Below are 16,348 nucleotides of genomic sequence, written 5' to 3' on the forward strand. Positions count from 1 at the left end.
AAAATTATATGTATGAAATTTAAATAAATACAAAAATAGATATTGTACGCTGTTTCTACCAAATGTGCTGCACACCTTTCACACACACACACACACACACACACACACACACACACACACTGTATATTATGGGCACATTGACTGTCTGATACTGTACAGAATTATGTTCCTATTGTAATATTGGAGTTTTATAATTGTTGGGTTTGGGTTGTTTGTATTGTCACAATTCTCCAGCATAGTGTTGTGTGTGTATATTCTGTCTCTACTGTGTTGTACAACATATTTAGACTGATCACTGTCTGTCTTAAGCTTTTTTTGGCCATTTACAATAAATTCCTTATATATAAATAATGGTTTACATAAGTTTTTTTTTTTTTTTTTGTAAACAGTTTTGACTTGTTTGTTCAGATTGCATGAGTCTAAGAGCTCAAAAGTCAAATCTCATCTATTCACTTTCAAACTTAACACAAATCATTGATATAAACGAGTTTTGCTCTTATTCAGAATTAGTGGGTGGCTCTTAAAAGAGCCGTTGAGGAAGAAACACTGGACTTTATTTCTTTTTGGGCGCTGCCTTTTTAGGCTTGGCGGCTTTAGGTTTAGCCACCTTTGCCTTTTTTGGGCTCTTGACTGCTTTCTTAGCGACTGCTGGCTTCTTTGCCTTCTTGGGGCTCTTCGTCGCCTTCTTTGGGCTCTTCGTCACCTTCTTAGCGGCTTTGGCTGCGGGTTTCTTGGCCTTCTTGGGCGATTTCTTGGCGGCGGGCTTCTTAGCCGCTGCGCTCTTGGGCTTCTTGGCAGCGGCGGGTTTCTTGGCCGCGGGCTTCTTCGCTTTAGGAGCCGCTTTCTTCTTGGTCTCGGCTTGCTGCTTGTTGAGCTTGAATGAGCCCGAGGCGCCGGTCCCTTTGACCTGCACCAGTGTGCCTTTAGTCACCAAACTCTTGATGGCGATTTTGACGCGGGAGTTGTTCTTCTCCACGTCGTAGCCGCTGGCAGCGAGCGCTTTCTTCAGCGCGGCGAGGGACACGCCGCTCCTCTCCTTGGATGCGGACACAGCTTTGACGATGAGCTCGCCGACGCCTGGACCTGCTTTCTTGGCTTTCACGGCGGACTTCTTCTTGGGCGCTTTAGCCGGGGCGGCAGCAGCGGGTGCTGGGGCGGTTTCTGCCATTTCTCTCTGATCGGATCAACAGTCTTTCAAACGCTTCTCTACTCTCAGCAATAAATGACGATCTCGCGGCGCTGCGCTCTTAAATAGCACATGAGAACCTTATAGACTCAACCTGCCCGCTCGGGTCTCTGTGCGCGTCCACGAGCCCCTCACGCGTGTGTTTCCTTCTCTTACATTTGGTTCAAAACTGGAGTGGTAAAATAGTTTGGCGCAGCCAAAACAAAGTGAACACCAAGCAGAGGTTCTGAGCTTTCATTGGAGACTAAAATACGCGAGAGGAAATGTTTATTTTGCCTTCGTCAGATCAAATCCAAGGCGAGCATCAGCCACGGGGAAAAGCCGCGTGTAAATTTGATGGATAGTTTAAGTGGAAAGGTTAATAAAAGCCTGAACGCCTCATCTGTGTGTTCAGCAAACAGTCTGAAATAGACTTTAATGAAATCAGCATCAGTGAGGACCGTGAGGAGGCTTTCATACAGATGTTGTTTTGGGCAGCTTGAAGCACACGAACATCATCCGGAGGCTCCGAGTCTCTCTGTGACTCATGTCTGGCCAGCAGGTGATCTGGCAGTAAAGTAATAATACTTTGTATTACTTTTAATAATAAATATATAACCTTTCCATAAGATGATGTACATCATATCACCTAAATAAAAATGTAAATCGTCATGTTTGTTTATCCTTATTCATCCTTCATCTCAGTTTTCGGCATGTGAATGAGCATCATGTAAAAACTCATCTGAATGAGCTGCTCATTTAAGCAAGGCAGAGCAAGTGACTCAAAAAACAACTTATATTTCCCCAGTTTCATATTTCCCTTGTTCTAAAACAACAGGGGATATGAGGGTATTCTGATCCAAGACAATATCTTTCTGGTAGATTTGTTTTCAGGTAGACTCTCTACAGCCTTGAAGCATCTGTCAGTCATCAGATGGAAACAGGCCTCGACCCCTGTGATGTGTGGCATCAGTACTGGATTGATGATCAAGACTCTGTGTCTATATGTAGTGTAGTGTCAGTGTAGTATCACATTCAAAACTTTATTAAGGAAGAAGGGTCATATGTATACAAGATAAAGCAGAATCATCCACAATGCAGGCCATCCAATCATAATACTGAAAGATCAACCCCATACAGTAGCCTATATTAATAAGTATAATAATAAGAAAGAGATGTCAGAAATTCAAATGTATGTGTGCATCTTGAGTTCGAGTGTACCAGTGTGTCCAAGGCATGGTTCTTGTTTTGTCTAGGTTTGTCCGTGATGTGCACATAACAAAACAGAAAGAAGCAGTCTTACAAAACAGCAGGGCAATCTTACACAAGAATAATCAAAAGTGTAGTCTTAAGAACAAAATATGATCATTTTCTTTGATTTTGTTCTTGTGAAAAGAAATGGGGCTCTCATGACAAACAGTATTTATATGAAACACCATTTTCCTCATGTTTCCCTAGAGAGTTTGAGGACACCGATGACAAGAGGATCCAACAATTTTTTTTTTTTTTTTACATCTTAATAATGCAATACTCAAATACTGAAGCCTAATGTTGTACTAGATGCAGTATTTTTTTCAAGAAACGGTCCCTATTAACTTTGCTAATATTACCAGCCAATCGGATTTCTGACTGACTAGTTTATTAAAAACAAAAAATTACATTATTTTTTTTATGATCTACAATGTATGGTAAAAATGTGCTGTAGGCCTACATGTTATAGCCAAAGTGTTTTAGGTCATACAATATTACCTGGATGGCCCGATGTAAAGGAGAAAGACCATTTAAAATATCTAACTTATAGAAAACAAGGAAAAGCAAAGGCACAAATGCAAACAGGTCAGAGGCAGAAAGTTCTGTAAAAAAACACACAAGCAGTCCCTGTATACAGTCACATATTACTGTCATTTATTGTTCTTGAAGAGCCTAAATGTAAAGGACTCATGCTAGCAATGTTGGGCCCTATGAAAGAATATGAGGTTGGGCCCCATAGACATAATAAATACATAGATGCCTTATTGGCCGCTTTGGAAACTTGCTGTGATACGTCAACACGTCCACCATATTACTGAGGGCAAGACTGCGCTGTAAACAAATGCAAGTAAACGGGTGAGCTACGGTTTTTCTGGATAAAAAACAAAAATAACGTTTACATTTATCAACCAATTTCAGTGGTTTGTATGTGGTGTACAAAAAGATCCATCTCTAGTTATTTAAAATCTCGATAGTTAGACTTATAAAATATACATATATTTTTTGTAATAAGGAATTGTCCAAGCTCAGGCTTGTCATGTATTTGGCTTTTTATTCTTGGATAAGAATTGTGAAGACCCCCATACTGAGATATAATACAATTTTCACATTAAATTGAATACAATTTTCTTATTGTGGAAAAAGCATTTTCTGTTTTTTAGCTTTTCTTGTGATTAGAATTGACCGCCATTGAGAAAATGAAACAAATCGGCAAAAACAAATCACACCGGCAGGCTGTATAACAAAGATAACTGATATATCCTTTATGGTGATACAATGCTACATACTTATGTCTCAACTTTCACAGCTAAGTTAACTAGCGACATCGCTACCTATTTTAGTCTGACTGACTCCGACGACCAACTAACGTTACTATTAGTTAATTATAAAGACCAAATACAACCAGAAACAAATGTTCAGTCTTGCTTGTGAAAGGTAATTCACCGAGACCTGTTTTCAATTGTGTGGCGATTTTTTACAGCCCCAAGCAGCACACGAAGCAGGCATTTTTCTCAATTCCCATTATGAGAGTTATGGGAAAGTTGCCCTCCGCAATATGGCCGCGCCGTTGACGTACGATCCAGCGGCCAATAGGGCATCTATGTATTTATTATGTCTATGTTGGGCCCACTATTACACTGTTACTATTAATAAAATCGATCTCTGTGGGCCCCAAAAGTGTGTGTGCCCTTAGAATTGTCCTAACGTTTCCCCGCTTAGCGGCGCCCCTGTCAGAGGTGAATATATAGAGGCTATAAAGTGTTTAAGTTTCTCCTCATCGTGTAAGCACGTACATGTTATCACTTCGAGAAAACCAATGGGGGAGGACAATAAAGATGACTGTAGGCTACTATATGCCAAACATAATGCTGAAAAATAATTTGAGTGTGAAAAAGTATGGGATTTTGAAATGGAAAATGTATACAAACCCTGCTCCCTTGCAACAAGCTTAATTTTCTCAAAATTTAAACTAGTTCTTACACACCACAAAACATGTAGGCCTTCTTGCCAAAATTCTGGACTCAAACTGAATCCTGAGGGACTTTATTTGCGTGTTGATACTGATGTATGATCTTCAAATGTTTATACACGTTCTCACAAAGAGTTAATATAATGTGCACCATAATATGTAAGAACATTGCGGAATTACAATTGTCAGATTAAAGTATATTATTGGCATGATTGTGATCTGTCACATGAGCGGGAAAGTCAGACAAAAAGGCGCGTTGAAGAATCAACTGGTGGTTCGGACGATGGGAAGGGATTCAAATTTAGTCTTTCCAGCAGCCCATTTCTGACCAATGAAAACACGCAACCAGAGCAGGGCTATCCAGCCCTCTGAAATTAGCATTATCTTTAAATCTTTCAATGGATCGTTCAATAAACACCTAGTTGACTGCACTAATGTGTGCAGTGCAAATGCACGCTGTAGCATATTTAATATCTTAAAAATAATATATATATATATATATATATATATATATATATATATATATATATATATATATATATATAGGAATATTTAGTGACAACCATAAGCTAATATTTAGATAAACTATATCGGTTACTGTACGGATTGATCGCGTTTGTGTCGGAGACTCCTTAATTGTCTATGAAAGAAAATGTATGCCACGCAAAAAATAAATAAATAAAAAGAAATCATAAAATTGCATAGATGATTTTTTGTAGAGGCATTTCACGAAATCCGTGTGTGTTCCATTCCACAAGCTAGTATGCATGTTTTTTTGCCATCCCAATAAAATCACTGGCCACCCCTGAAAAAAGGTAACTATGCCCCGGTCTGGCCACACCCACCGGCAGGGCGAATCATTCACATGGTAATTACCTGACATAAGAAATCTGGTAAACGCCCCCTATCAATAGGATAAAATTGACAGCAAACTTTTGTTTGGCTGTATTGACCTTTCATCAAGATGGCACGTCACGCACGCGAGCAAGCTCTTCAGATGACCATAGACAGTGAGGAAGAATTAACTTTTTCCTCAGAATCCGAAGACGACGAATACCTTGACGATGAAGACCTGCATTTGGAGGAGGGCTTTGATCCAGCGCAGGACACATTTTCTCAAGAGTAAGTCATTTATTCTTATTTTAGTTATTAGAGTTGCCAACACGTATAGCTGTTTCAGACCTGTCCAGACTGAAATCTAGGCTACCTGTTTTTAATATTATGGGTGAAATGTGTTGTCCTGTGGTCTTTTCATAGTATGTCTTACAAAACAAGCATTTATTCTCTATAATGTGGAGAGAGAGAAAATTAAATATTCAGACTCTGGGTTAGCTTACATCATATTCATGTGGTTTGAGGCTTTATTACCTTCCCTTAATACAAATATAGTGTTGATAGCACAATCTGATAGGTGGTATTATTCGGCAGAACACCGGCGTTTGCTGTAAAATACTGGCTCATCAACTGAGCTTAACTGTGTTCTCCAGTATCTGCTGAGGTGTAAATGTTTTGAACGTGCATAACATAAGGTCGTCGATGCCCCATCAACAGGCATGAAGCAGGAGACTATATATCCATTAATTGCCAATCACTTATGCATGCACTGGTATGCCACCTTCTCCAATATCTGCTTAGGTGTAAATGTTTCAATGATGCCTCATCGTCAGGCATAAAGCATCAGCCATATACATTAATTGCCAATCACTTATGCATACACTGGTATGCCACCTTGGACAATCTAAGCTAACAAATGTTCACTAATATTTGTGCTTGTACCTTTTCTTTTCTTAGAAATGTGGTTCCTTCACGTGCACCTCACACAGGGATGGCACAAAAGCATCGTTCATTTTTCAGCGCGGTTGAGAATTTTAATGAGTATGTGCACATTATCTTATATTTTACAGCTGACAGATTAATTTTGAGAACATACTGTGAAATAATACATACAAAGTGATTGTGGGTTTTAAAAAGCTTTTTAATGAATGGGCAATATATCACTATTAGTAATGGATGATGATGTTGTGATCCTGTTGTCAGCATGCTCACTTTTGTTTTCTCCCCCCACAGATGTGAGAATGACTGTGAGCAGATACCTGTTGCAAAGAGAGCCAAGAAGACTGTCATGGAGGGAAGAGACTGATGTCGACGTGGCCCCAAAGCCTCGGAGATTCCTGCCGGCACGGGAACCTGGGCCGCAGTTGAGTCTTGCTGACTCACACTCCCCTGTGAGTCTGTTCAAACTGTTTTTCTCAGAGAGCGCCGTGTCAAATCTGTGCCACAACACAAACGCTCAGGCAGCCAGGGCACTCGCACAGGGTCGCAAATACAGTTGGACAGATGTCTGTGTTGGCGAGCTGTACCGCTACATTGGACTCGTTTTCTACATGGCCATGGTGAAGATGAGCTCCATCGCTGACTACTGGCGGCAGGACAGTCTCTTCTCTGTGCCCTTTCCCGCCACAGTCATGTCTAGGGACCGATACCGCACCATTTCATGGAATTTGCACATGAGTCACCCAGATGCAGACAAGGAAAATGACAAAAAGAGGGGAACAGCTGAACATGACCAACTTTTCAGGGTCAAACCCCTCATGGACACCATCCGTCTTGCGTGCAAAGCCTTCTATCATCCTAGAAGAAATGTCACTGTGAAGGAAAGACTGGTGGCATGCAGAGCAAATGCAGGAATGAGACGGTTCATGAAAGTCAAGCCAACAAAGCTGGGCTTCAAGTGTTTTGTCCTTACGGACTCGTCGAATGGATATACTGTGGACCTCTCTTTGTACTTGCGCAATCACATCTTTCCCACAGACCATGGGCTTTCTTATGATGCTGTGATGTCTCTCCTGGACAAGAAAGTTTTGGGCTCTGGGTATCATGTGTACATGGATGATTTCTACACAAGTCCAAAGCTCTTAACAGACTTGTTTGCTATGAAGTTTGGTGCTTGTGGAACTTACAGAGACTATAGGAAGGACTTCCCACAGAGCTCATCTAATGCACTGACCAAAAAGTCCAGCAGGGGATCCATCCGGTGGATTCGGGATGGGCCTCTTGTGTGTGTGAAGTGGATGGACAAACAAGAGGTGTCTGTTTGCTCCACCATCCATGCTGCCTATAAAGGAGACTGTGTGCAACGAAAAGTGAAAGTACAAGATACGTGGAGGAAAAAGACATTTCCATGTCCTGCACCTGTGACCGCGTACAACCAGCACATGGAAGGTGTTGACCTGTCCGATCAGCTGTTGCAGTACTACACTGCACAGCACAAAACCATGAAGTGGTACAGAAAAGTCTTTCTACACTTCTTGGACGTTGCTGCCACCAACGCTTTCATATTGCACAAGGAGCTACACGGCAACATGACGCACAAAAAGTTTATTGAAGAGCTTATTGGAGAGCTCTGTGGTGTGTCTCAGAAAACAGCACCAAAACACACCAGTAGTGACCATGTGCCGGTTCCAGGATCTGAGCTGACCTCTGATGTCAGAAATATTGCCACTGCTGGTCGCCGCATGCGTGTTCATTGCAAAGCAGTGCATGGAAAGAAGCTGTGACGCTCACTTGTGTCTTCATTTGAACAGGAACTGTTTCCAGAAATGGCACAAAGGTGTGTGAGTGTGCTCAAACCCCCCTTATGGTATAACTAGCTGATGTTAATAGCTGAAGCTGATGAACAGCTGAAGCACAAATGTTAGGGCATGTCCAACATCTTCAGGATCCAAAGCCTTAGATCAGGGGTCCCCAACTGGCGGACCGGGGTCCAGGTTCCGGACCCCAAAACCTTTTTATCCGGACCTCTAAACATTTTTGTTAAAAAGTTTTGGAATAAAAAAAAAAAAAAAAATTACCGAAAGTTATTTTTGAACAGGCGTGGGCGAGGGCAGCTATGTCTGTGTCAGGTCCTTTGCAAGAGGCGGGGTCCGGAGAGATCACAAACTTTGGCTTGTAGACACATTATTATGAGATTCGTGAATGGATTATTATGGCTTTGTCAAAAATTAGAAAAGTGGACTCTGAAAATCGCATCTTTCGAGATGAGTGGACTGAAGCGTATGCGTTTATTTTGCCGTCATCGAGCTCTACGAGACCCGTGTGTCTTATTTGTTCGGAGTCTGTTGCTCTTGTTAAAAGTGGAAACATCAAGCGGCATTTCGAGACAAGACACAAAACTTTCAATGAAAATTATCCGCCAGGATCACCCGCGAGGACGAGGAAAATTGGTGAACTGAAAGGACAGTATGAGCGTGCAACACGGGTGATAACACAGTCCCTTGCAGCACAGCAACGAGCCTACGAGTGCTCACTTCGAGTACAGTGGATTTTGGGCAAACATAAAAAGCCTTTTACTGACTCCGGAATGGTGAAAGAATGTATGGAGGCGTTGGCAGACACGCTGTTTGAGGGTAAAGAAGGACAGCAGCTAAAACAAAAGGTTCGTCAGATTCCTTTATCATCCACAACAACAACAAGAATAGCTGAGCTACTGTCGGAAGATGTGCAGTCCCAGCTTGACAGCGCCATCCAAAGTGCCCCGTGCATTGCGTTAGCTGCTGATGAATCAACTGACGTGAGTGACAACGCTCAGCTCTTGGTGTATGTCCGATTCTATCATGAGGAGACTAAAACATTTGTAGAGGACATTTTAGGCAGCACAGCTTTAAAAACGCATACCAGGGGAGAGGACATATATTTGGCCATAAAGGAAATGCTGACACAGAGGAGAATCGATGTAAAAAATGTTGTCTCCATCACCACTGACGGGGCTCCGTCTATGATGGGAAGAGAAAAGGGTGCAGTCAGTCGACTGAAAGAGGACAACCCAGAGCTTTTGTCATATCACTGCATTATCCACATGTCCGTTCTCTGCTCCACACTTTCAGAGCACCATGCAGAAGTTATGAACACCATCACCAAACTAGTTAACTTTCTCAGGGCTTCATCAGCTCACCAGCATCGTCTGCTCAGGGAGTTCTTAGCAGAAGTAGATGCTCCTGCCAATGACCTGCTCTTGCACTCCAATGTCAGATGGTTGAGTAAACGAAAAGTGCTGGCTCGCTTTTGGAAGATAAGAAATGAAATTAAAGATTTCCTTGCACAACAAAAGAGTCACAAGGCTCAGGTGTTTTTGCACTTTTTAGAAGAGGAAAGTAACATGGACACACTGGCCTTTCTGGTTGACATCACAGGGCATTTAAATGACCTCAATCTGAAACTTCAAGGGAAAGACAATTCTGTGTGTGACTTGGTGGCTGCAGTCCAGTCTTTTCAGAGGAAACTGGACATTCTGAAAATGGATCTTGAGCAGGACTGTACACATTTTCCTTCAATGAAGGAGATACAGGAGAGCAATGTCACTGCTCATTCTGACTTTATCCAAAAGTTGATTGAAAACTTTAAGGCTCGCTTTGATGGCTTTACATTGGGAGATCAGCTGATTCTCTTTGTTAGGAGTCCATTTTTGGTTAAGAATGTCATTTCTTTCTCAAAGGAGGCAGTACATATGTACAAATGGGCTAATGCACAGGCCCTTCAAATGGAGCTATTAGATTTACAGGCTGATGTAGTGTTAAGAGAGCAATGTGAATCCTCTGACCCTGTCACATTTTGGCTGCAGACTGTGCCAAAGGCAAAGTTTCCTGTACTTAACAAAGTGGCAGTGTACACATTAACAATGTTTGGCTCTACCTATAGCTGTGAGTCAGCCTTCTCTACACTAAACATCATTAAGAATAAGTACCGCTCACAACTGACAAATGACCATGTGCATGCATGTCTGAGAATTGCTTTGACTCCATTCCTACCCAGATTTAAGAGATTGGCTGCCAGTGCCAATGCAAATTTCTCACACTGAGCTAAGTTTACAAACTTGCTTGTTTACAAAAATGTTTACTTTATTTTTTGTTGCACTAATAGAAGTATTGTTTAACAATTTTTATATAATGCATTATGAGGTGCATTATTTGTTCCCTTTTTGCACTTTTGAAATACAATGTGTGCAAGTTTATGTGCAGTAGCAGCTGTTCACAACTGAATGTATTTTTCTTTGAGTGGTTATGAAGGTAAATCATTTACACCTAATATATTAAGATTGTGACTTTCAGTATTTATTTTTATGCTTCTTGTTGCTGTTATTGATGTTGAAAGGTTTGACATTTGAATATTTGCACTAAAATGAAATAACATACTTGAATGAATTTCAACAAATTCAGTTGAATACATTTAAAGATAAAGATTTTATTGTCAAAGGTTTTATTGTCAATTTGTTGACATGGTTACAATTTAATAAAAGGAAAGAAAACTGAATTATTGCCGGGTGTTTTTTCATGTCCGGACCCTCGTTTACTGGGCTGATCGGGTTAGTGGACCTCTTGCCAATTTAGTTGGGGACCCCTGCCTTAGATGCTACATGGGAGATTTTAGACCTCCATGAACTATTTTGAGAAGTTCAGAACAGATAACATCTCCATGTATTCTCTATTAAGGAGTTTCCCCAAAAACTGTTGTTGCTTTTGCCAGCATAATCCATTGGACATCTTCCCATCGTTCTCTGTGGCACATTTACTGTCCATGTTACTGTAACCTGAGCACTGGAGCCTCATGGTAAGGCAAAGGTGAGAAAAACATCCCATGCCAGTTTAACCATCCTGTTCAAATGATGTCAGTCACCCGATGTACAAGAGTGTGAAAAGTGGGGGTGCCATAAAAATAAAACAAAATAACGGAAAATAAACTTCTTGTAAAAACAGTCATTTTCGGTCAATAAAGTACCATTTATAACTGTCATTTTACATAAAATCTTGTGTTTTTCTTTAGCTTTTTAATGTTTAATGAAATCTGTTTACTTTAAATTATCTATAAACAAGTTTGAACACTGCTATATACAAATAGCCAGCCTCTTAACTGCAAAATAAAGAAATATTCATTTAATAGTTTTAATTTAATAAAAACAATAACAGTTTTAAAACTAGTAATGCTTTTAAAACAATTGTATCAGTATATTTAATATAACAATACAACAATTTGTTAAAAAAAAAACAAAAAAAAAAACGCACACAGTATAATAATAATTAAACAATTTGTCTTCAAAACTGGACCACTAGTCAACCGATGAATTACAAGGGGTCATAAAAACAAACAATTAAACTAAGCAGGAAAGAGTGAGTGTTTTCAAAGTCCTTTCAAAGTGTTTTCCTTCCATACAGGAATTTTTTTTTTTTTTTTTTTTTTGTCCTGAGAAAACATAGCTATTTCTGGTCTCTCAGAATCATCACTATCAGCTTTTACAGCATTTTACATTTTACAGCATGCACAGGAAGATGAATTACGAGTCATCCAACATCTCAGTGTGAAACTTTTGGAAAATGCTGGAACGATAGTGTGGTCTGAGAACATCTTAAAATTAAAACAATGTTTCCAAATGTGTCCGGATTAATTTAGATGTAGCTATAGAGTTTTTTTTTTTCATTAATGTTTTGATGTATGAAATGAACTGCTGGTTTCATACCTCTGCAAGAACTCCAGCGTTGCTCCTTGGCCTGCTGGGTACGAGATGTTCAGGCAGTTTCAGGAGGCAAACTCAACTCAACAGTATCACTGAAAGTGGTGCTGTGGCTTTTAGCAATGATTTGGTACTTCCTGTTACTTATATGTACACAAGAGAAGATATCTGTACATTTTTGTAACAAACAAAATGTTTAAAAAAACAACAACAACAAAAAACATAAATTCCAGCAATTATATTATCTTTAAATGGTGCAACTCTCACCTTTTCACTATTCTTTATCAGAAACTGATCTAAAGAAATGTGCTCGGAAAGGGAGCCCTATCCCTTTCCGTTTCTCCGTCTGTGTGTTTTAATGAAGACAGCGCATTCATTTAGAAGATGATTAAACTGACTCGAACTATCAGTGCATTTAACTATTTGCATGAAGTATTGTAATCGGGATTCATCTTTTTGTTTGTCTTTGGCCCCTCTCATATGAACCTTTCTGCAGCATGGACCGAAGGCAGGGATAATTGATCTCACCTGGAGTGGAGGACATTAAAGAGACGAGAGGTGAGAGAAAGGGAGGCTCGGCAGTGGTGAACCTGACTGGATTTTCGCGCTCTGGGGAATATGGGGACTCTTTGTGTTGTTCGAGACCATTTCCTTGCATCAAGCTACTCTGTTGGCATTTTTATAATTAGTAGTAATATAATTGTTACATTTAATTTATTGCCACACTTTAATATGCCAATTATATTATCAGAAAACTGAACATTTGGCGTAGTCAGGCTTTTATTTGTGTTTAATGAATAAAACAACGGAGGTGAAATATGCTCGGATTTATGGCTGCTATATATATATATATATATATATATATATATATATATATTATTTTTTTTTTATTTTTTTTTACATAATGGTTATGTTTTTCTAAATAAAAATGTCAAAGTGATATTTTTCCATTAAGTCCGGTGTTGTGATGTACCCTCTGTCCTCCATAAATCTGGTTAAACATCTTTAAAGATATCAAAAGGTTTACTACACTGGTGGCAGTGGTGGGACAAAATAATAATAATAATTTGGAGGGAGAGGGTATGTCTGTGTACCAATCAGGAGCAAGTTCATTAGTTTCAAATGGTGATATAACTAGAGGTCGACCACTAGTGGATTTTACCAATACTGATATTTAGGTTTGACTGTATGTGCCCATAACGGATTAATCAACCGATATTTTTTAAATGGATACTGGATAAAAAAAATAATAAAAAAAAATAAAAAAAAACATAACACTCCAAGTAACATTACAACAGTGCTGAACTGAAATGTGCTAAATGAAATAAATACATAAATACGAAAATATTAAATGAGAAGTTCTACAAGAACGAATTCTACAGAAAATCATTTAAACATTAAAATTTTACAGGTTTCTTTAGCTATATAGGTACATTTCATAGGTAACACTTTGCAAGTCCCATTTGTTAACAAGGATGTATTAGCTAGCTTTCATGAACTATATGCATTATGCAATATACATTTTTTATAGCATGTATTAATATTTGAGCAAGACAATTGTACCTCATTCATACATTAACTAAGGTTAACAGATAAAATAAAAATTAAAACTCAATTTAAAATGTATTAGTAAATGTTGAAAATAACAAACTAACAATAGACAATACTACAACATTTATTAACCTTAGTTATTGCTAAAGTTTTACCATTTCATATAAATCCAAAGAGTCTGCTATGCTTAAAGACGGCCATCTTTAAATATCTGCAAAGCAGAACATTAAAATTGCATAAATGTATATAACATGAATAGTCTCTCACTTTACTTGTCTATAACACTTGATGATTATTTAATCAAAATAACAATATGTATTGCAGTGATTTATGTCGGCTACATGAACATATCAATGCTGAGAAAGCAATCACGTCACTAGCTACTATGCAACTTCACCGGCTAATGAATGCATACAAGTGACCAGCTGGATATAACCTAAATTAAAGCAAATAGGTGGTAACAATTGTGACAATAAACATTTGGGTCAGGTTTGCCTGTGTTTTTGTCACATTGTTTTAACTGCACACTAAAAGTTTAACTGTTTAGTCCTCACAGCCTCAACGGCAAACATACTTCTGTTCTTTCTCTGCTAATGCAGCATCTAGTCAACAAATTAATTACTTTATAATGATATGGCAACATGGACTGTAGTCTTCTGTATTCATACCGTTTCGCTGTCAGTGTTTTAAATGCACATCTGTCATCATGTCAGCGCTCTCCATGCAGCTTGTGATCTCTCTGTGCTGTGCAGCCTCATGTGTTACAATAAACAACGCGCGGTGCCAGTGATAATTTTTATTTGTCCTCTAGAGGCCCCTCTCTGCATAATGCCACCAGTGTCTTCTCAGTGCTCCCGTACTGTGTAATGCCAGCGCACTCTTCTCAGCTGCTCCAGCAACGGACGCAATCCGGAAAATCTCGGTATGGATTTTTGCCGATAATGATAGTTCCACCAATCAACTATCGGTACCGATATATCGGCAAAACCGATGAATCGGTCGACCTCTAGATATGACAGCTGCTAACTCTAATGTAATTCCAGTTTCTCGCCCTCTTTTCATGCCAGAAATATTTACTGGGGTCATTGGGGTGGGACGGGAATGGTCTGACTGGTCTGAACAATTTGAGATGGCGGCACAAGTAAATGATAATGATAATAAATGATAATGAGCTCAAGTGTTTATTATTTTCTGGTCGAGCCAGAGATGTTTATGGTTTACCTTTCCTCCCGACGTCAGCTCCATAACGAGATGGCTTGTGTGTTTGGTAATGCATTAAGACGCTTGGTTTATAAAGCTTACCCTTCTGCTGATGTTGCAACGAAAGATTTACTGGCTCGTGACCACTTTGTCGCACATGTAGTAGCGGCGACATGCGTATATATTTGCGCAGTGCAAAACCTGGCACTTTAGAAGGCGCAATTTAAAACATACAAATTGTTCAGATTCTAAAGTTTGTGGTCTGAGTGCTCAGAATTCATCTGATAATAAGATGTAGATGGATATCAGGGTAGAGTAGCCATGGCGAATGGTGGAGAAATATCCAGTAGTTCACATCTAGTAAGACCCGAACCACAGCACATTCTTTACTTTTTTACTTTAGTCTGTCTGACAGAAATTACTGTCATCTGCACAGGCCTGCAGGATGGAGTTGTCGTCGTGTTTAAATGCGCATTTAATTTCCAGACAGCCTTACACCTGTGGAGCTGACAGACAGCGCGGAATGGCACCAAAGTCTGCGGACCATCTCTCATCTGTGAAGCTGACAGACTGTGATGGAGAGTGTGGCGTGGCACCAAAGTCTGCAGACCATCTCTCACCTATGGAGCTGACAGACAGCGATGGAGAGCACGGCATTACACCAAAGTCTGCGGACTAACAGCAACATCAAAAGAGGCCAAACAGAAGCACAAGGCCAGGACCCAAGTCTTTTACAATGTACAGATCCACACGGAAATGGAAAAAGATAAAGCCCATTGCCGGAAACAAAAAACTGCAGAATTCATGGACATATGCAATTTATGAAAAATTTCGGAAACATAATGCCTGCTACACACTGATTTTTACATACCAGCACTTAAAGGTCACTCAAAGTTGAAATTACCAGGTGTATCCAGTTAAGGCATCATGTTCCTTCAAAACTTGCAATGGACATTATATTTTTCATATTAGACACAAACCATTGAGCAGTGACAAACAAATTCCAATTCAGGTGACAAGAATTGGTAAGGTACGTTAACCCATTTGAAACCGTGAGACATGCAGAATGCAGTGTTTGTGGGCACATTTACTACGTTTAATGCACAATCGACATGAGTCGATTTCATGTGTGCGAGCCCTGGCTTGTGGCGGGCTGTGTCTGTGTGTAGGAATGAGCACTGAGCTGGCATTTTTACTACACTCATAACACCCTCGGCCGTGGCCAGAATACCAGAAAATACACTCTTTATGGGATTTATCTGGGTCGCCGAAAAAACGGCGTTTGTGTGCAGGCAAGCGGGCTGTGGTTCCGGCTTGTTTACTGCAGAATACACTGGAACAGTCACATTGTCTGGAACTGAACGAGCGAGAAGTTTTGGTAGAAGTCTGGCCGCAGCGAGACCTGAACACCGTCGTTTCCCTAGACGTACTAGGACGACTTTGAGGGCTCTGGCTTTACCGCAATCCTAGGCCGGGGACCACGCGGAGGGGGCCGGCGGTTAGCAGAGCGAGAGCATGGTCTCGATTCCCGGGCCTGTCGGCGCTGCGAAGTGGCGGCGGTGGGCGGAGGCTGTGGCTGTGAGCTTCGAGCAGACGGCTGTTTCGCACGGCCTTCTTCTTCTTCTTCTTCTTCCTTGGGTTTTTAAGGCAGTTGGTATCCAATATGTTACATTACTGCCATCTGCTGTCTATTATCATGTCACTTTTTTAT

The 16,348-nt window shown here is 40.1% G+C and overlaps 3 protein-coding genes across 3 annotated transcripts; 2 read left to right on the plus strand and 1 right to left on the minus strand.

Moving 5' to 3' along the window:
* Window positions 1-149: 149 nt before the first annotated feature.
* LOC311282942 (histone H1-like) lies at window positions 150-1,168 on the minus strand (the record flags this gene model as incomplete). Its single annotated transcript, XM_084397072.1, has 1 exon — window positions 150-1,168. The coding sequence occupies one exon, from the start codon at window positions 1,166-1,168 to the stop codon at window positions 554-556; it is 615 nt and encodes a 204-aa protein (XP_084253198.1). The 3' UTR covers window positions 150-553.
* Window positions 1,169-6,460: 5,292 nt separating this feature from the next.
* LOC311283325 (piggyBac transposable element-derived protein 4-like) lies at window positions 6,461-7,942 on the plus strand (the record flags this gene model as incomplete). The annotated part of the gene is made up of 1 exon (XM_084397676.1): window positions 6,461-7,942. The coding sequence occupies one exon, from the start codon at window positions 6,461-6,463 to the stop codon at window positions 7,940-7,942; it is 1,482 nt and encodes a 493-aa protein (XP_084253802.1).
* An 803-nt stretch (window positions 7,943-8,745) lies between these two features.
* Window positions 8,746-10,239, plus strand: LOC311283326 (SCAN domain-containing protein 3-like; the record flags this gene model as incomplete). Its single annotated transcript, XM_084397677.1, has 1 exon — window positions 8,746-10,239. One exon carries the CDS (start codon window positions 8,746-8,748, stop codon window positions 10,237-10,239), a length of 1,494 nt encoding a protein of 497 aa, XP_084253803.1.
* Window positions 10,240-16,348: the final 6,109 nt, after the last annotated feature.

This window comes from Rutilus rutilus (assembly GCF_951802725.1).
Source record: "Rutilus rutilus genome assembly, chromosome: 23".
NCBI lineage: Eukaryota > Metazoa > Chordata > Actinopteri > Cypriniformes > Leuciscidae > Rutilus > Rutilus rutilus.